This window comes from Oryctolagus cuniculus, chromosome 5, assembly GCF_964237555.1.
Source record: "Oryctolagus cuniculus chromosome 5, mOryCun1.1, whole genome shotgun sequence".
In the NCBI taxonomy this organism is placed as follows: domain Eukaryota; kingdom Metazoa; phylum Chordata; class Mammalia; order Lagomorpha; family Leporidae; genus Oryctolagus; species Oryctolagus cuniculus.
In genome coordinates, this window is record NC_091436.1 from 112,948,788 (window position 1) to 112,969,961 (window position 21,174).

Sequence of the window (21,174 nt, forward strand, 5' to 3'; positions counted from 1 at the left end):
AAACAGTCATTAAATCTTTGCATTGCTGATATGAGAAGCCTATTTTATTTTATTTTATTTATTTATTTATTTTTGACAGGCAGAGTGGATAGTGAGACAGAGAGACAGAGAGAAAGTTCTTCCTTTTACCGTTGGTTCACCCTCCAACGGCCGCCACGGCTGGCGCGCTGCAGCCGGCGCACCGCGCTGATCCGATGGCAGGAACCAGGTGCTTTTCCTGGTCTCCCATGGGGTGCAGGGCCCAAGTACTTGGGCCATCCTCCACTGCACTCCCTGGCCACAGCAGAGAGCTGGCCTGGAAGAGGGGCAACCAGGAAAGAATCCGGACTAGAACCCGGTGTGCCGGCACCGCTAGGCGGAGGATTAGCCTATTGAGCCACGGCACCGGCCGAGAAGCCTATTTTAAATATAAATATCATTGCTAAAATTTTATCCGGACTTAATTCTCCAATGGTAACTTGTCCTGTTTGGTTCACAGAATGTGTTGAAAGATCTTGGACATACCAAAATGCAGCTGGAGACTATTGCCTTTGATGTGCAGTTCTTCGTTTCTGAACATGCCCAAGATTTGTCACCCAAGCAAAGCAAGCAACTACTGAGGCTCTTAAATGCAACCCAGAAGTGTTTTGTTGATGTGCAGGAATCAGTAATTGCTCAGGTGGAACGTGTAGAGACTCAGTTACAACTAGAACAAGATCTTGATGATCAGAAGGTTTGCCTTTCTTTGTGGAGTTGGAATCCTTTGTTTTTAGTTCTGTGTAACACTTTAATGTAGATACCCAGGGATTATAGCATCACAGAGAAGATTTTCTGGAAAGGCATTAATGGACAGGATACGGTGTAGAGATCCTACAGTGTATCATGATGTTGGTTTCCATGATAATTTATATATGGTTTCCATATAATTTAGTTGATTTTAATTTTCATGACTTCCTAAAACTACTCAGATTGGAGACTTGATTTTTTTTACCCCCTAAGAATAGGAAACATGAATGCATTCAAAAATGTCAAGAATTAAATCGATAAAACATATGGCTTACAAAGTTTAGAGTTTTCCTCTGGGAAGTGATGTGGCACAGCAACTCACAGTGTAGACTCTGGGGCCAGACTGCCTGAGCTTACATCCCGTCTGCACTGCTCACTCACTGTGTGACCCAGGGCAGTCACAACCTCAGCTTTCTCATTGGCAAGTTGGACATCATAACAGTACTTACCTGGTGGTATTGGGACCACTCATAAAAGACTGTAAATAAATCACTTAGTGCCTCATGGCACCTGTGTTAGGCTCCTAGTAAATATCATCTAGAAGATGAATAGTTGGTATTTATATAATAGGAAAATGAAAGAAGAAAGTGATTAGTACTAATTTACTGAATCATCTTTTAGAAGATTTGACAAATGATATTAGAGTGCTCTACTAGCAGTAATGAGCAGAGAGATGGGAATATAATTAAACATAATAAGTAAATATGTTGCATGCAGTGTTTCTTTTATGATTTCTTGAAGCAACCAAACATTGTCTCTAGCATGATAACCTATATACACATTTCAAATATGTTAACCAACAAATCGCGACTAACTTCTCTTTTGATGTCCTTTTTGCAGAATTAATTGTGTGTGTCGCAGGTTTCAAGAGCTTAAGAAAATGGGATGCTTCTTCCTGTCGGTCAGAAGTTCCATCTCTTACACATATGCATGGCCAGTATTCTGTCGAGCAGTTTCATCCAAACGTGGTCTTTTTCCTTGTACCTGGGACTTGCTCGTACTTTCTGTGTCACCTTGCTCAGTTTGTACCCCATTGCTATCATGTTTACAGCATACTTATCAAAGCTGATTAGAGGAAACTTGAAAAGTGTTTTGATAAGGAGCTATCACACAGGGATTTTGTGACATTTACAGTATCTCGGTTTCTCTCCACTTTAGATTGTGGCCGAGCGGCAAGAGGAGTACAAAGAGAAACTCCAGGGGATATGTGATCTCCTCACCCAAACTGAAAACCGCCTTATTGGTCACCAAGAAGCCTTTGTGATTGGTGATGGCACAATTGAGTTAAAGAAGTACCAGTCCAAACAAGAGGTAGAGTTTGGTTTTGTAGTGGCAGCTCTGTGCTGTTGTGGGGTTTGAGTACTATGATTTGGAAGGCAGTCAGGATTATTGAAAAATCCCAGTCATTTTGGCTTTTCAGAAGCAAAGGCATACCTAGTTGCCTCAGGCCTGAGTTTGAAACACTATACTGAACGTTAGATTTTTTTTGTAAGTTATTGAGTGGAAGACATATAGAAGGTTTGATAATGGAAATACCTTGTATAATGAAATAAAATTGATCCATTTAAGGCCAATTCAGGGGAAACAATCATTGGTATGAGTTCTTTGTCTTTCCTAGCTCCTTTTTATTTCTGCCATCATTTTCTGCATTTTGTTCCTTGTTACTGATTGAAGATGGAAAAAAATGAGACATGACAGATTAAGATACCTTTTTTTTTTTGCCAGGCAGAGTGGACAGTGAGAGAGAGAGACAGAGAGAAAGGTCTTCCTTTGCCGTTGGTTCACCCTCCAATGGCCGCCGCGGCCCGCGCGCTGCGGCCAACGCACCGCGCTGATCCGATGGCAGGAGCCAGGTACTTCTCCTGGTCTCCCATGGGGTGCAGGGCCCAAGCACTTGGGCCATCCTCCACTGCACTCCCGGGCCACAGCAGAGAGCTGGCCTGGAAGAGGGGCAACCAGGACAGAATCCGGCGCCCCGACCGGGACTAGAACCCAGTGTGCCAGCGCCGCAAGGCAGAGGATTAGCCTAGTGAGCCGCGGCACCAGCCCCAGATACTTTTATTTTAGTATCAAGGGAAAGAACAGTCTCACTGTTAACTAGATAACTCTGTTCAAATTCCAGACTGTTACCTAGATAACTCTGTTCAAATTCCAGACTATCTACATTGTTGGCTTTATAACTTAATCTCTCTGAGCCTCAATTTTTGCATTGGTAATACTGTCATTGCCACATTTTCATAAAAGTTAATTAAATATTGTGTGTTGAGTCACTATTACAATTAATGTCACATAATCATGACTCAATTAAGATCTCTTAATTCAAATATTTAGAACAATTTAAGAAGGCTACAGATATGCAAAAAACAATACTGAAACTTACACACAGTGTGGTATAGAGAATGAAAATGTCTAACAACCAAGGAGGAAAATTTATGTATAGAAATCTAGACAAGAAAGCTATGACTGCTAAACACAGATATTAATTTCGAGCTTCCTAGCAGCCACAGTAAGAAACATATTATACATATTGTAGAGTCTGGGATTTAGAGGACAATAGCATCTTACTTCAGTGGGAAAACTTTTGTTTTTATCCTGAGCAGTGGATATAGATTAAAAAATAAATGTTTAAAAACAGGATAAATAGTATCCTGTATTTATAAGCTTTTGTAAATGTATTTATATAGTACAAAAATTGATATATATGCAGATTTTTGGATTATATACTCAAATTCAATACTCCAGTGTTTTCAATGCTTGACAAACTACATTTCTTCATTGAACATGAAAAAAATCGTGCTTTACTGTAATGCTGTTTGAGCTTTCAAATTATATCAAATACTGTTACTAAAATAAGTCAACTCAAGTTAAACATAGGAATATGATTTTCAAACTACTGCCTGTGCTAAGTTCTGTGCTCACTCCTTGTAGATTACAACTCTGGAAGAGCTAAATTTAATAATATTTTTTTCTTTTGTATTATAAGGAATTACAAAAAGATATGCAAGGAAGTGCACAGGCTTTGGCAGAAATAGTGAAAAACACAGAAAACTTCTTAAAAGAGAATGGTGAAAAGCTGTCACAAGAAGATAAAGCTTTGATTGAACAGAAACTTAATGAAGCTAAGATAAAGTGTGAGCAGCTTAATTTAAAGGCAGAACAGTCGAAGAAGGAACTGGATAAAGTTGTGACGACGGCAATCAAGGAAGAAACTGAAAAGGTATTTATTCAGATGTATGGCAGGACAGTATTGCTGTATCAGTAAACGACTGAGATAATATCTACCTCATATATGAAGTGATGCCAGGTGGTAGTTAGCATTGATTAGTGCCAAGGACTAGAATATTGGGTTTCCAGCTTTGCATCCAAACAAATATTACTAAAGGTTTGAGGAGTTGGCTTTACTTAACTTTTGCTTAAAATTTAAGTAAGATTGTGAGACTTTCTGCTTGTGAAATGTGTCATCCCTTGTCAATTACAGTTTTAACTTTGGATTATATTTTTAAAAACAGTAAAAACTTCAGAGTAATTGCCTGTTGCTCTAAGGTTTAATTTTAATGCATTAAAGCTTCAATGTGTGTCAATTTTTAGTATTCTTTTCCTAATTTAAAGTTATCTAAGCACTTACTTTTGGATGTTCTAAAGCCATGCTTTGACCTGTGTTCTGAATACCTGTTGTGAACTTTCCCTGTCCAGGTGGCGGCTGTGAAGCAGCTGGAAGAAAGCAAAACCAAAATAGAGAACCTTTTGGACTGGTTGTCCAATGTTGACAAAGACTCAGAAAGGGCAGGTGCAAATCACAAAGGGGTAATTCAACAGAATGGAACACATTTTCAAGAAGGTGATGGCATGTCGGGGATTGGTGAAGAGGATGAAGTTAATGGTAACTTGTTGGAAACCGATGTTGATGGGCAAGTTGGAACTACCGAGGAGAACCTCAACCAGCAATACCAGAAAATCAAGGTGTGTTGTTTTAAATGCAATGGTATTTTAAAGTTTTATTTCCAGGTCATGAAGATGAAAGCAACTTAACACATGAGTTATCTTTGCAAACCTTAATGACCATAGAGGGTATAGTGTCCTTTTGTCCTTGGGCATTTATTATAACAACTAATAAATATCAATAATAATAATAATAATAATAAGGAGTTAATCATTGGATCTGGCATTCTCCACATAAGTAATATAGAATTGTGAAGAGTTGATAGAGATACATTCAACTCCCTGAACCTTTAAGGTTCTTCATTCACAGATTCAACCAGTTTGCAGATTGAAAAGATTTGAGAAAAGAAAACCTGTGTCTATAATGAACATGTGCAGACTTTTTCCTTGTCATTATTCCTTCAACAACATTACAGCTGTTTACCAAGCATTTACATTGTGTTAGGCATTCTAATTAATGTACAGATGATCTAAAGTGATGTAAAGAGGATGTACATAGGTTGTGTGCAAATAGTGCATCATTTTATATAAGACTCTCGGGTATCCCTAGATTTTGAACTCACAGAGATCCTGGATGCAATCCTCTAAGGACAGTGAGGGAAGACTGTAATAATAAAAATAATTGACATTTGTAGAGCAATTAAAGTGGGCCAGGCATGCTCTTGAGCTCTTTCTGAACTTAACTCTTAGAGCCTTCTCAGTTACTATTTGAGGTGGTTATTTTCACTTTATAAAGGGGGAAACTGTAGCTTACAGAACTACTAGGCTGCCCGAGTTACACATCTTGTAAGGCAGTGGTGGGGAACCTTTCTTCTGCCATGGACCATTTGGATATTTACAACAACATTCATGGGCCATACAAAATGATCAACTTAAAAATTAGTGTGCTGTAGATTTATTGAATTTCGAGTCTCGCCTGTGGTTGCCTTGGCAGGGCCAGATCAAATAATCTTGAGGGTCTTATACCACCCCTGATGGAGTTTGGATTTAAAACTAAGGCATGTGCTCACTCCTAAATTCCAATCCGTATTTGTTGACTAGCTCATTGTGCAATCTTCAGCTTATTTAAGGTCTTTAAGCACTCAACTCATCTAATACAGTCAGTGAAGGCTGTTGTTGAGAAGAGACAAAAGTCCTAAAAAATTTGCTTCCTAGGTTGGCGCCACAGCTCACTTGGCTAATCCTCTGCCCGTGGTGCTGGCACCCTGGGTTCTAGTCCCGGTTGGGGCACCGGATTCTGTCCCGGTTGCTCCTCTTCCAGTCCAGCTCTCTCAGCTGTGGTCTGGGAATGCAGTGGACGATGGCCCAAGTGCCTGGGCCCTGCACCTGCATGGGAGACCAGGAGGAAGCACCTGGTTCCTGGCTTTGGATCGGTGCAGTGTGTCAGCCGTAGTGGCCATTTTGGGGGTGAACCAATAGAAAAGGAAGACCTTTCTCTCTGTGTCTAACTCTGCTGTCCAAAAAAAAAAAAAAAAAAATTGCTTCCTGATGGAAAGTAAAGCTAGCATCAGTGCTGTCAGAGGAACAAAGCAACTGTAGAAAAAAATTTTCAAGTATCTTGTAATCAATAATTTCATTTTGGCTTTTGGTAATTAGAGACTTAGAAAGTTCTATTTGTTTCCCTCCAGCTCTGTGTCTTGGGAATCCTTGTAATAGGATGCTCTCTGTGGAGTTCTTATAGAAAATATAAATTAAGGCAGAAGAGTGGAAGTGTTACTTATATCTCAGTTACAAGGACTGTTATTGGACTTTATTACAATTGTGTGTTAAAATGAGACATCTGATGAATTCCTAAAGGAACTTTATCAGTCAGTTACAAAGAAGTCAAGAAAAGTTAGTAACTTGACCAAAGTAGTGAAAAATACCAGCAGGTGGACTTAAACATGAAGATGTCACACAGGAATGCCCTGTGTTTAGCTGCAGCATGACATTTCCCTTCTGATCTTTTTACCACTAAGAATATGGGAGTCTTAATGTGCCTAAAAGTCTCCTGGTAGAGTGGAGAGATGGTCAAAGGCACTGAGCCAAGGATGTCTATCTCTCCGTAGTTGTACCACCTGTCCTGGACCAACCCATTTTCCTTTAGCCTGAGATACTACATCTGTAAAAGGCAGGAGATGGATCTGGACATTTTAAAGATATCCTGTATGTCTATCCATCCTGTTATGTAGAGTCCTTATGGAATGTAGCATATGCATATATTCAAATATGAAAGATTGAATCTATGGAAGAAAACTTAGTGAAGATTGTTTATTGGGGTAGGCGTGGTGGGGCACCAACTAAGCTGCTGCTTAGGATGTCCACATCCAATATTGCTGGGCCAGTTCAAGTCCTGGCTGTTCTGCTTTCCATCCAGCCTCCTGTTAATGTGCCAGGGAAGCAGTGGATGATGGCCTAAATACTTGGGTCCCTGCCACCTAAATGGGAGGGAGTTTCTGACTTCTAGCTTTGGCTTGGCCCAGCCCTGGTTGTTGCTAGCATTTGGGTAGTGAACTATAAGATGGAAAATCTCTCTGTATCTCTCTCTCTCTCTATGTCAGTCTTTCAAATAAATAAATAAATAAATAAATCTTTTTAAAAAGATTATTTTCATGTGCCCATCATATGACAGGCATAGTTACAGACAGCGAGCCTGCAATGGTAATTGTTTGCAACTGACTAATTGGGATCAGACTTACATAAATGAGTGGTTACTCTATGTTCTTGTTACCTAGTAGCAAATAGTTCTTTTGCTTCAGCTCCTGACTGTCAGCATTGTTCTAGGCACTTGGGACTTTGCAGTGAGGAAAATAAAGCTGTCCTGTTGCTTGCATACTAAGGGGCTGTGCATAGTGCAGCAGACAGTAACTTACTGCTGTGGCTTGTTGGAAGATGATGGGTGCTAAGGGAGGAAACGTAAGGAACTGGGAAAGTGAGGCTGTGGAGCTGGGAACCCTTTTCTGTGTTTAAGGAGGCTCGTGAAGGTAGACCTGTGTTTAAGGAGGCTCATGTGGTAGACCACATGGGGAAGATGGGATTTGTACAGACTAAAAAGGAAGATGGAGGGAGGGGTTAGCCAAATGCCTATCTGATGTAAAAGCTGTTTTAGGCAGACAAAAAGAAAAACAGGAAAAAAAAAAAAAGGTCCTATAGTGTCTGCCAAGGGGGAGCTGGTGTGGGTAGGAGTAGGAGCAGCAAAGAGGTTAGAGCAATAAAAAAGAGATCTAAGATAGCAGGATCAGGTCATTTGGTTCCATGTAAGCCATTATAAGAAACGTAGAACATTGCTCAAAAGGGTGATTATGCATTTTGCCATTTTGTATGGCATATTGGGATGAATAGGAGAAGATACTTAGGGGTGGAGGGCAAGGGGCTTCAGCCACCTGTGGCCCACATGCTGTCTGAAGGCGGAGGTGCTGTCAGTAGCTCTGCATATCTGGGACTTGTTCTGCAGCACACCTGCCTGAGAACTCTGCCTTCCTGCCTTTGGAGTAGATTTGAATCCCTGGCATGTGCTAGGCTATACAGGAAGTGTTCTGTGGATGTGATCTCATGTGCTCCTTACAGCAGCCCTGTGATGGGTAGGAGCCCAGTGAAGCTGAGTTCTCTTTTATTATATTGCTTCCTGTATTTACATTGGGTTTCTCTGACTGTACATGGCTCTTGCTTAATTATTGTTGAAGCTTTAAAATATCAATTTTTTTCTCTGTACCTAAATGTTTTTTTCAGGATAATTTCCTAATTAAAAATATTGCATTTCTCTGCTCAATAATTGTTTAAGGACTTTAGAGATCCCTTTTGGGTGACCATGAAGAAGCAGTGAGTCAAATATGATCAGATTAAACCAGTAGATGTTTGCTTTAGAATTGGAATAGAAATTTATTATTTTTTTTTTACTTTGAAAAAGAGAGAGAGAGTCCCCCCATCTGTTGCTTCATTCCCCAAATACCTGCAACAGCTGGGATGAGACCAAGCAGAAGCCAGGAGCCTTGAACTCAATCTGAATCTTCCACATGGATGCAAGGATTAACCATTTGAGCATACCGTTTGCTGCTTCCCACGACATGCATAACCGGTATTCCAACCTGGGCATGCTGTATGGGATGTGGGCATCCTAAGCAGCAACTTTTTATTTTTTTTTTTTTTTTTTGAGATTTATTTATTTATTTGAAAGTCAGAGATACACAGAGAAGGAAAGAAGGGCAGAGAGAGAGGGTTTTTTTTTTTTTTTTTGGACAGGCAGAGTGGACAGTGAGAGAGAGAGACAGAGAGAAAGGTCTTCCTTTTCCATTGGTTCACCCCGCAATGACCACTGCAGCTGGTGCGCTGCAGCTGGCGCGCTGTGGCAGGTGCACCGTGCTGATCGGAAGCCAGGAGCCAGGTGCTTCTGCTGGTCTCCCATGCAGGTGCAGGGCCCAAGCACTTGGGCCATCCTCCACTGCACTCCTGGGCCAGAGCAGAGAGCTGGACAGGAAGAGGAGTGACCAGGACAGAATCCAGTGCCCCGACCGGGACTAGAACCTGGGGTGCCGGCGCCTCAGGCAGAGGATTGGCCTATTGAGCCACGGCCAGAGAGAGGTCTTCAACCCACTGGTTCACTCCCCAATTGGCCACAACGGCTGAAGCTGTGTCGATCCGAAGCCAGGAGCTTCTTCTGGGTCTCCCACATGGGAACAGGGCCCCAAGGACTTGGGCCATATTGTACTGCTTTCCCAAGCCATAGCAGAGAGCTGGAACAGAAGTGCAGCAGCCAGGTTTTGAACAGGCGCCCATTAAGGATGCCAGCACTGCAGGCAGCTGCTTTACCTGTTACGCCACAGCGCGGGCCCCCTAAGCAGCATCTTATAAATATTGGGCCAACCAGCCACCCTTATTTGTTAGCATTTTCCCCCAAATTTCTCAAAAAAAGTATGTGTCTTGTGCAATTATCTAGGTACTTGCTAGCAAAGGTTGGAAACTTCCTTAAAAATAAAATGGGAGAGCTCAAAATGCAGTTCTAGCTATGCTGAAGCTCAGCGATAAAAAGGAATGTTTTACAGCTTGGGAAGGGGTATGAAGACCAAGTTGTGGCCCTGTGCCTCTCTGAAGCTGGTTGGAGCTCCTGATGGCCCTGATATAACCCCCTTTTGCTTTAAAGTGACCGTCAGTTTGTTTTCACTTAGGCCCAACACGAGAAGATCATCTCTCAGCACCAAGCAGTCATCGTAGCCACTCAGTCTGCCCAAGCGCTGCTTGAGAAACAGGGTCGCTATCTCTCTCCTGAGGAAAAAGAGAAGCTGCAGAAGAACATGAAGGAGCTGAAAGCACATTATGAAACAGCACTGGCAGAGTCGGAGAAGAAAATGAAGTTGACGCACTCGCTGCAGGAAGAATTAGAGAAGTTCGATGCTGATTATAGCGAGTTCGAGCACTGGCTGCAGCAGGCGGAACAGGAGCTGGAAAACCTGGGGGCAGGTGCAGACGACTTCAATAGTTTAATGACCAAATTAAAGAGGCAGAAGAGTTTCTCTGAAGACGTTATTTCTCACAAAGGGGACCTGCGGTACATCACGATTTCTGGAAACAGAGTGTTAGAAGCCGCCAAATCTTGCAGCAAGAGAGACGGCAAGACTGACAAGGGTAATATTGACACCTCTGCCACCCACAGAGAAGTCCAGGGCAAGCTCGATCACGCTACTGATCGGTTCAGGTCTCTCTACTCTAAGGTAATGCTATTTTTATTTTTTAAGGGGAAAATCTGTGGTTATTGTTTCCACTCTGTCCTCTTAACTTTCCTTTTGGGATTAGAAGTAGGAAACCTGAAAACCGAAATAGCGAGTAGAGGTAGTTCCAGCCTACTTCCCTTGTATTCTTTCGTTCTGAAAAAAGTGTTTAAAGATTGAGAGCTCCCAGTTTTTTATTTTTTGTGGAAGCCTAAACTCTAAAACTGTGCTATCCAACCTGACCACCAGATGGCATTTATGTATTGACTCCAAGCATATGGAGTGGCTTGTGGCCACTGAACTTGGAAAGTATGCAAGTATTGTCTTAGGTCTCTACACAAACATTGCAAGTGATTGTATTACAAATACACTTGATCAGTATGTTACTTTAATAATCAACAACTAACAAACTATTCTGCTTCTTTTGCTTTTGTGAATAAGTACAAGAGTTTTGTTTAAAACAGTAAGAACACATTTCCTTGTTTGCTGAACAGTAAGCTGAATTGATAGGATTTACAGACTATTGCTGACTTTGGGTTTTGCTTCATTCTAATGTACAATTTGCCATTTGCTCTCCTTTTGTTAATGAATCTTGTGCAACTTGCAGAAATAAGTTATCAAGCACGTTGGAAACCTTCCCATAAAATACATACCTGCATTCCCGGTGTGTAAACCCCAGTGGGAATATGCCTTGGTAAACCTGCCTCCTTTGACCGTTGTTGTCTTTATCCTTTATTCTGGATTAAAATCATCCCTTAAGTGAATGTTTTTGAGTTGGTATAAATCTAAGCTGTCTCCTCATTTTTATGTTACTTTTTGACTTTTTAGAATATACTTCATATAAAAGAGAATATCTGAGAACTATAGAGTTTTCATTAACTCTTTTTTATTAATTAACTCTTTTTTCCCAGGTTTCATAGTTCATGGGTCGTAAGTTTATTTGGCACATGTTAAAAGTCAAGTTTAATCTCTCACCCCAACCCTTTTCTCTTGATTTTTAGTGCAATGTTCTTGGAAACAATCTTAAAGATCTGGTGGACAAATACCAACACTATGAAGACGCTTCTTGTGGACTTCTTTCTGGACTCCAGGCCTGTGAGGCCGTGGCAAGCAAACACTTACTTGAACCCATTGCTGTGGACCCCAAGAATCTGCAAAGGCAGTTAGAAGAGACCAAGGTGAGAGAGGGGGCACGCCTCAGCGAGCACCAAAGCCAGCCCTTCAGTAGAGTTACTGGAAGGCTTCCGATTCCCACACTTCTGTGATAATTTCACTCAGGGTAGAGGAGCGGAGGATTTGGGAGAAGTGCATTCCTCCCTCCAGAGGAAGTTGTGTGTCTTCACAGTGCGTTCGTTCTTTTCCTGCTGCCCTGACCGGTTTGCTGTGGCTGCAAGGCCTGTTACTTGCATTCCACAGCAGCTTCTGCCCAAACAAAACCTAGAGTTGTTTAGGCCTCTTATTTATCCAGATACTTTTTTTTTTTTTTTTTTTTTGGACAGGCAGAGTTAGACAGTGAGAGAGAGACAGAGACAGAGAGAAAGGTCTTCCTTCCGTTGGTTCACCCCCAAATGGCTGCTATGGCCGGTGCTGTGCCGATCCAAAGCCAGGAGCCAGGTGCTTCTTTCTGGTCTCCCATGCGGGTGCAGGGCCCAAGGACCTGGGCCATCCTCCACTGCCTTCCCGGGCCACAGCAGAGAGCTGGACTGGAAGCGGAGCAACCGGGACAGAGTCCGGCGCCCTGACCGGGACTAGAACCTGGGGTGCTGGTGCCTCAGGCGGAGGATTAGCCTAGTGAGCCGCAGCGCCAGCCTTATCCAGATACTTTTCATTGTTTTTTCCTTCATTAGAATTAAGCTCCGTGAGGGCAGATCTCCCTCTCTGCTTCGTCCATTGCTGTTTTCCCAGTGCCTAAAATGGCTCAAAGCAGATATTCAAGAAATACTTGTCCAGTGTCCAGATGCAAGGGAAGGACTATCACTGTCATATTCAGGAACTCTAAGGACCAGGACTAGGGTTCCTATATAGGATCCTCATGATCCATGGAGATACAAAGTCAGTTACTATTACTTAGCACAGTTCTGAAGAAGTCTGCTTCTCTTTCTCTCTCTCTCTCTTTTTTTAAAATTTATTTTATTTATTTAGAAGGCAGAGATAGAGAATGAGAAAGAGAGAGAAAGAAAGAAATCTTCCACCTGCTGGTTCACTCCCCAGGTGCCTGCAGTGGCCAGGGCTGGGTCAGATGGAAGCCAGGTGTAAGGAGTTTCTTCCAGGTCTCCCATGTGGGTGCAGGGGGCCCAAGAACTTGGGCCATCCTCCACTGCTTTCCTAGGTGCATTAGCAGGGAGCTGGATGGGAAAAGATGCAGCTGGGACTCGAACTAGCACCAGTGTGGGATGCTGGTGTGTTGCAACTTTACCCATTATGTCACAGCACTGGCCCCCGTTTTCCCTTTCAGAAATGCAGGTTTAATGTCAGACTTCTGCCACTGTGGGAATCTTTATCATCCCCACACTGCAGAGGGAGTCTCTGCTATTTTTAAAATTTAAAGTATATTTAAAAATTCTAATGTAAACAGAGGTAGTATTTTTTTATTATTTAATATGACCAACAATTTTGAACTTGAAAATTTCATCTAAATCTGTGAAGAGTCTTATGCATAATTGTGATGAAAGTAGGCATGGACCTCAAAATTAATTTGTACCGAAATAAAAATCTTTCAGTTCCCCACAGACCTTTCAAAGTACCCTCCGCACTCTGTGATATTAAGTAGATAGGTGGCGGTAGCTTAGTACTGCCATGGCTGATGATTCAGTTCTGTTGCCAGGATTGCCTGTTAAACAACTGCTGTTTAAGTTTGACTGTGTGTCAGTTACAAAGTCAGAAATCACTGTGTTGTTAACTAGAAAGAAGAGTTCCACTGGGTGACTTAACATTAGGCATTGCCGGGCACTGGCCTCTGCAGTTGGAAGAAAATGAAGTCATCCTGGAAGTGAATGTTGCAGTTAAGACCAAACTGAGAGAAGGCCCTGTAAGGGAGGTGGAAGCAAAGGATGAGTGGAGGGCAGGAGAGGGGCAAGGAGGTAAAGAGGATGGAGTCATTCTGGGGCTAGAGAGTTAACCCAAACCCCTACCCAGGCGTCAGGGAGATGTCTTGAGTGAGGTCAGTACCACCATATGGATACAGCTTCCCCATGGGTTGTCTCCTGCCTTCAGACATATTTTTTTCAGTATTTTTCTTCCTTAAAGATTTTATTGATTTATTTGAGAGGCAGAGTTACAGACAGAGAGAGAGAGAAGTCTTCCATCCACTGCTTCACTCCCCAGATGGCCACAATGGCCGGAGCTCCTCCCATCCGCAGCCAGGAGCTTCCTTGGATCTCCCACATGGGTGCAGGGGCCCAAGCACTCGGGCCATCTTCCACTGTTTTCCCAGGCCATAGCAGAGAGCTGGATCAGAAAAGGAGCAGCCATATGGGATGCAGGTTCTGCAGGAGGAGGCTTAACCTACACCACAGTGCCAGCCTTCAGTGTAGCTTTATTTGTTTTTACTTTCTTTTTTTTTTTTTTTCCACAAGCATAAGAACAGATCTGTTGTAATTAAGTTTTCAGTTTCCACTTGGATAAGTGCCCAAGGACAGAATATATGGTGGCGGAAATGAAGATACTGAGATGTTAAGGCTGTTATTTTGGTAGGAAATGCCAATAGTTTAAAATAATTACTGTGATTTCCTATGTTACATGTAGTTAGGACATAATGCCCTATATAAAGAAAGGTATAGAACATAGAACATACATGTTGAGTTAGACCTATGTTAAAAACCAGATTATATCCTGTATAAACTAATTTTTATGGAACTAGAGCAAAACAGAGAGAAAATCCCAAGAGAATGCTATAGCTTTTTAATTAAATAGATATATGGATTAATTTTTAAAACAGCAAAATTTATTTGCTAAGCCCTGTAGAAAACAACTTCTTTAGGCACTCAGAGAAATATAAAGAGAGACATCTCAAAGGAGAATGAATTCTAATTAAGCCACAGCACAATTTTAAAAATTAAATGTGTGCCTAAGGTTTTCCCTGGCATATGTACATATTTTTTTATAGATGAAAATACTAGTATGTAGTGAGGATAAATTTTTATGAGGATTAGATAGTCTCCATTTAGAAAAATTAGCAACATGTTAAAATTATTTTTCTTTTACCAATAATATAAACACATAAAGCTAAAACAAAAATCATTCATCTACATCTAACATACTAACTTCTATTTATATTCTGTGGTAAAATGAATTTGACTTGGGGGTACCCTGTTGATTCATTTGAGGTATTTCTGTCCAATGCATGTTGTTTTTAGCATTCCTATTCAGGGGATTATTAGCTGTGTTGTCAACAGCCTAATACCACTGGGCTATGTGACACACATCAAGATCTTGGAGAGAATAAAAGAGGATTTTAGCCCCATCATAGACACAGAAGATAGGATTCTGGGACCATTCTGAGACACAGGTTGGGAACTAGTTAAGGGGCCAGATTTCTTGGACTCTCTGGTGGTGTCAAGCAAGGAAACTTTCATAAACTGGACAAGTGCCTGCAGCTTTAGAGATCAAGGCCACAATTTTACAGAAGTCCCTGTTGCAGATGCTTCTTTCATGTTTCATTTACTTTTATTAAAATCATTTCAAAATAATTTAAGGTACACATTTGAATATATCAATTTGAAGTTTTGTTCCAAAATAGTACCATAACCACCACTAACACTTAACTATGACCTGATACATGTAATAATTGAAAACTGTTAACCTTTTTGAACACAGTTTTGGAGAATCAAGGCATGGGCTGATTTGGAGAGAAGAAATAATGATGTATCTACTTCTTTTGTAATCCATTTCTAGGTGTTAAGATGGAAGGCACAGCCATATTTGGTATTGGGTGTTTTTCTAGAACCACAATAACTTTTACTATGTTTATTCATTCAGTGAACATTTTTGAAGTGGACCCATTGTTTGGTTTTACAAAAACACAGAGATGTTAAAACCCTGTTTCTGTCCTCAGGGAACTCATATTTTGAAAAAAATTTGAGGATGGGAGAAGCTGTTCTTAATTTTTTAACATTATTTAGAAGATCTAAATAAACATGTGATATAAATATGTTTATAGAGCAAGTCCATGTCTCAAGGGATTTCTGTCACTTTTTAAAACTAAATCTCTAAGAGAATTCCCCAAATAGAGTTACTTTGATGTGCATTTTTTTCTGCTTAAAAAACCTGCAGGATCTGGTATTCAGGTCACAAATTCCATGTTAGCCATAGGTTGGTGGGTTTTCAGCGTATACAGAGACTGCCCATGTGTCCTCATAATTTCTTGTATCATAAAAAATTAATTGATATTTTAGCCATAACCCTTAGGTATTTATTTTAAAACAATAATAAATACTGAAACAGAAGAGGAACTTTTTAGGTCTTATACCCTTGCTTATTTATTCATTCATTCTAGAAACTTTTATCAGGTGGTGGCTATGTGCCAAGCACTAGACGGAACACTATGAATAGAAGGTTGAATAGAATGAGTTCCTGGTTCTCAAGAAATTTACAGTTTGATGGAAGACATGGACTTCCATCAAATTAAGAAATTGTCACTGGGTGATTGTGGAAGTTCCTGGGGGGAAGTGCTGAACTAGGGGTGTGAGGAAAGAGGAAAGGCTTCCCAGCTGAATATAAAGGAACAAGCAAGTGCTAGGTTCAGGATTACGAGGGTATAGGTATGTGAAAAGATTAGTATGTAGAGATATGAAGGCTTTGGGTCTAGCGTGAACAGATGCTCAGATGGCTGTGTCATTGGACTTTGTGGGACAGAAAGTGGACAAAGGTGGGACTGAAGATAGCATGGGCTGTCTTTTGTCAGTAACATGAGTGAGGGATTGTCTTGAAGTAATCCAGAAATACAAAAGTCTGATTATTTAAAATACGTATGTTAGATATATATATATATAATATATATTGTATATAGTAAATATATAAAATATATAGAAATACATATATATATTAAGCAGGTAAAATTGTCAGGGCTTGGTGCTTGATTTGTATGAGGAACAGATTGAGAGGACAGACTGCAGTAGGCGCATCAGGTTTTCTACTTGGGTAATGAGGTGTAACCTCAGGAAGAAGTACTGGTGCAAGGAACGAGATGATGGGTTCAGATCTAGTGCTTCTGAGTTCTAAGGTGATTGTTTACACCCAGATGGAAACATTCAAGAAGCAGTTGGAAACTTGAGCCCTTGGCCAGGCATGAGTTCATCTACAGTTGGATGTATGGACTTGGAAATTTGAATGCAAGACTGGAAGAGGAGTTCAAGTACCTTAAGTGAAACTGAAGCTAAGCATAGGGCCTCTGTGGCCAGCCAGGCCACTGGGGCAGAGATGTGTCAGGGGTGTTCAGATTGCAGGGCCAGACTTCGGGAAGACTTTGCTGTGGTCACGCTTCTGCCCCTCTTCTCCTCGCTCCCGCTGCATCTGCTTTCTCAGAGATCCACAGGGACCTCCATTCAGGAAGTTCAAGAAGGCATTACTCTTTTGGTTTACATTGTCATTTCTAAACCAATAAGACATTGCTAACCTTTTGCAACATCTGTCTTACCTTTAAGCTGAGGGAATGTATTTGTTCCTTTTTCATTACTGTAAGAAAACACCTAACCCCGAGGGACTTTAAAAAAAAAAAAAAAAGGTTTGCTTATCTCACACTTCCGGAGGTTGAACGTCCAGGCAGCAAGGTGCTGGCTCTGCAAAGGTCCCATTGACCGCACCACTTTGTGGCAGATGTCATCATGGGAGCGCGCATTAGAGAGGGAGAGAGCAGGTGGGGAGACAGGAGCCAGAGAGAGGAGAGTCCCTTTCGTAATAACTCACTCTGTGAGAAGCCAGGGTCCCTGGAGAATGACCTTAATCCCTTCTCAGGGCACTCAGGCAATGACCTAATGACCTCACTTCTTAAAGCCCCCACCCCCCCTTTTAAGATTTATTTATTTATTTATTTGAGAGTTAGAGTTGCAGACAGAGAGGGAGAGACAGAGTGAGAAAAATCTTCCATCTGCTGGTGCACTCCCTAAATGACTGCAATGGCCAGAGCTGGGGTAATCCAAAGCCAGGAGATTTTTCTGGGTCTCTCATGTGGGTGCAGGGGTCCAAGCACTTTGGCCATCTTCTGCTGATTCTCCAGGCTATAGCAGAGAGCTGGATCAGAAGAGGTGCAGCCGGGACAGGAAACGGCGCCCATGTGGGATGTGGGTAGAGGCTTAGCCCACTATGGCACGATGCTGGCTCCCACTCCCCCTCTTAACATGAACTTGTGGAGGTCGCACTTGAACCATACCCAAACAATAAGGACAGAATTATTTGGGGCTCATTTCCACCTCTGTGATCACATTATTTTCTGCCTCCTCTCCCATTCCTCTGACTACAAGAACCCTCCCTGACCCTTTACCATGTCCTTCTCTGGTGTCGCTGTGCTTTGGCCTTCAGCGGTTGCATCAGGTGTCCTAGCTGACAGTTCTGCCTATGTAGTTCCAGTTTGTGCTCAGTGTCCTCCATATGAAGGTCCCAGAAGCACCCTGAAGTTGTGAATTTGAGAATGGCAGCTACTTGCCACTGAAATTTGTTCTTACTTTTGTTCACAAACTCTGTAACTTACCTAGGCTCAAGAACTGGATGCTTCTTATCTCATCCTTTGTTCCCACTCTGTTGAGCAGTACTAATAAAACATCCTGTGATGATGGAAACGTTCTGTAATTGCTGTGGCCAATATGGTGGCCACTAGTCATACCTGGCCACTAAGTGCTGGAAATGTGGCTTGGTCCGCTGAGGAATTGAATTTGTAATTTTATCTGATTCTAATTTATTTAAAATAAATTTAAAAACCACAGGAAGTTAGTGGCTACTCTCTTGCACAATGCAGCTTCAGTAACATTAGCAAGTCCTTTGTATGCTTTCCATCTCTGCAACTAATTCCACTTTCTCAGCCCAGACGGAGTAGTAAAACTGCGCTGGTCCTCAGCCCTCAGTGTTCCTCACTGCATTTTCACTCCTGGCATCTCTGATTCATTTCTGTCCCATTAAATTTTGCCCTTGCAGGGTCACAAATTTAGCCTTCCTATTATTCAGCCCTGAGGATGTTCCTACTCAACCCTTTACTCAAATGATTTGAATAGCTATGCATTCTTTTTTTAAATTTTTAAAATATTTATTAATTTATTTATTTGAGAGGCAGAGTTACAGAGAGGGAGAAAGAGAGATTGTCCATCCTCTGGTTCACTCCCTAGATGTCTGCAGTGGCTGGGGCTGGGCCAGGCTGAAGCCAGAAGCCAAGAGCTTCTTCCTGGTCTCTCATGTGGGTTCAGGGGCCGCAGTACTTAGACCATCTTCCACTGCTTTCCCGGACCATGAGCAGAAAGCTGGATGGCAAGTGGAGCAGCCAGGACACTAACCACCCATAGAGGTTGCCGGCCTCACAGGCTGTGGTCTCATCTGCTACACTGCAATGCTAGCCCCGTAACACCCCATTTCTACAGGACAAAATGTAAACCATTAGCCTAACATTGTCGGTCTTCCAGCCCTATTTCTATATATCCACCCATGCACATTCTCAAACTGGACAGGCCTCCCCACTTCTCCTGTGATTTCTCTATCCGCATCTTTGTGCCTTGTATTTGTCCTGCTGGGAAATGTTTTCCCTCTCCATTTGTACATGTCCAGATCCACAGTTTATTCAGGCCCCGACTCAGTGTCACCACCACAGAGGAGGCCCTCATTTCCCTCTCTTCATGTCAACTTCCAGTGATTTTTCTTACCTTCAGGATTTATTACTTCCTGCCTTCGACTATAAGATCCTTGTGAATAAGCTTTGTGTCTGCTTTACTTTTCTATTTTCATAAAATGCAGCAAACCTTTTTGAATTTGTTAGATGTTCAGTAATTTTATTGAATTAACTGAAGTAAATAGGAGTAGATACTGATTCAGGATCTAATGATATGGTAGTCTTTGATTGTCTCCTTACTTGCAGTCAGAAATAGTCCCAAAGGTGTTTTTTGTTGTTGAGTTTTTCTTTTGTTGTTGTTTGAAGCTTTTGTTGTTATTATCATTGTTATTGGTGTGTGTTTTTTAAGAGATTTATTTGTTTATTTGAAAGGCAGAGTTAGAGAAAAAGAGAGATTTTCCATCTGCTGGTTCACTCCCCAAATGGCTACAATGGATGGGGCTGGGCCAGGCTGAAGCCAGGAGCCAGGAGCTTCTTCCAGGTCTCCCACATGGGTGCAGGGGCCCAAGCACTTGGGCCATCTTCCACTGCTTTCCCAGGTGCATTAGCAGGGAGCTGGATTGGAAGTGGAGCAGCTGTCACTAGAACTGGTGCCCATTTGGGGTGCTGGCACTGCAGGCTGCAGCTTTAATCTGCTGTGCCACAGCATCAGTCCCTATTGCTGCTGTTGTTTTGATGTTAGGGGGATAGTGCACAAAATCTAGAAATGGGGTTAAGGGGGAGCAGAAGCTAAAGTAAGAGGGTAAGTCAGGAACCCGGCAAATTATTGTGAACAAGTGCTCTAGGGTTTATTTCCAGATTGAATTTGTGCTCTCTACACTGCCTGATTCTTTTGCTAATGTTGCTTTGTAACTAGCATTATTCTGAGAACTCTGGGTAAGTTTACAAGGATGAGAATTTTTATGATGGAAAATTTACTCTGTCCAATGTATCTTATTGTAAATGATTTTTTTCATATTTTAAACATATTATTTATTCCTCTGCAGTATAATTGAAAAGCTTTTAATCCTACAGGCTCTGCAAGGACAGATATCAAGTCAGCAGGTGGCTGTAGAAAAACTGAAGAAAACGGCTGAAGTGCTGTTGGATGCCAGGGGATCGTTACTTCCAGCCAAGAATGATATCCAGAAAACACTGGGTAAGATATTCATTGTTTTGTTTCCTGTCTCACTGGTAAATTCTGAATAAAGGGCTTTTAATAGATATGGAAAAAGCACTCACAAGAATGTATTGCATTATTTGTCATCCTTATCTCTGACCTGTAATGTTGAATCTGGGAGAAGGTATGCCTTCTTTGGCAGGTATACTAGAACCTTGGTGGGGAGCTATGTAGCTTGGAAAGAGCATATTTATATTTAGAATGTATACTGAGAAAACTTTATATTGTCTACTACAAAGAATAGGACACTGTAAAATCTACTTGGTTGATAGGACAGGGCAGAGCTAGACTTCCAATTTAGGGCCAAAATAGACTGTGAGTATCCTTATCAACAGTGGGAGAAAGAGTTCCAGAACTTAAGAGGTGTGTTTTAAAGCAGTGTTCTCACGTCTCTGTGGGCAGCTGGGAGTCTCACAGGGGTCCAGTTACCCCAGTTCTTCAGGGAAACTAGACATTTGTATATAGTTATAATAGTGCTTCTGTGCCCTTTGCATTAGATAAACACATTTCTTAAGAGAAAGGGCTATTGTACAGTGGAACTTCAAAAAGTGTGTGGAAAAGTAAAATTAAAAGATAATATTGGTGTAAACAATATTTTGAAACCCATGCATAGTTCTTTTCCTAAGACATTTTCCATGAGCTTTCTGAAGACCTTTCATGTTATCTTTGTGTCTACCCGCAGTGTTTTTACTAAATGCACAGTGGATTATTAACCAGCTAAATGTTGTTTACTGTCTTTAACACATTTTTTTGGTTTTCACTTTGCTGTTTTGCATAATATTTAACATGTGGGTTGAAGTTATTATATATTTCTGTTTAGTCAT

At 41.5% G+C, this 21,174-nt stretch overlaps 1 protein-coding gene across 41 annotated transcripts in view; it reads left to right on the plus strand.

Annotated features, from left to right (window-relative positions):
* DST (dystonin) overlaps positions 1 to 21,174 on the plus strand; it is a 486,283-nt gene that overhangs the window by 341,056 nt on the left and 124,053 nt on the right. For 35 of the 41 annotated variants that reach the window (XR_007923259.2, XR_011388661.1, XR_011388662.1 and 32 more), the window contains 7 exons: positions 479 to 712; positions 1,924 to 2,076; positions 3,749 to 3,982; positions 4,459 to 4,725; positions 9,846 to 10,388; positions 11,387 to 11,563; positions 20,206 to 20,329. Coding sequence is in view for 38 of the 41 variants with exons in the window: in XM_051855540.2 (XP_051711500.1) it covers positions 479 to 712; positions 1,924 to 2,076; positions 3,749 to 3,982; positions 4,459 to 4,725; positions 9,846 to 10,388; positions 11,387 to 11,563; positions 20,206 to 20,329 (1,732 nt within the window). In the remaining 3 variants the exon portion in view is untranslated. The remainder of the gene's footprint in view (positions 1 to 478; positions 713 to 1,923; positions 2,077 to 3,748; positions 3,983 to 4,458; positions 4,726 to 9,845; positions 10,389 to 11,386; positions 11,564 to 20,205; positions 20,330 to 21,174) is intronic. The other 6 variants (XM_051855565.2, XM_051855566.2, XM_051855567.2 and 3 more) reach the window with 1 other exon arrangement.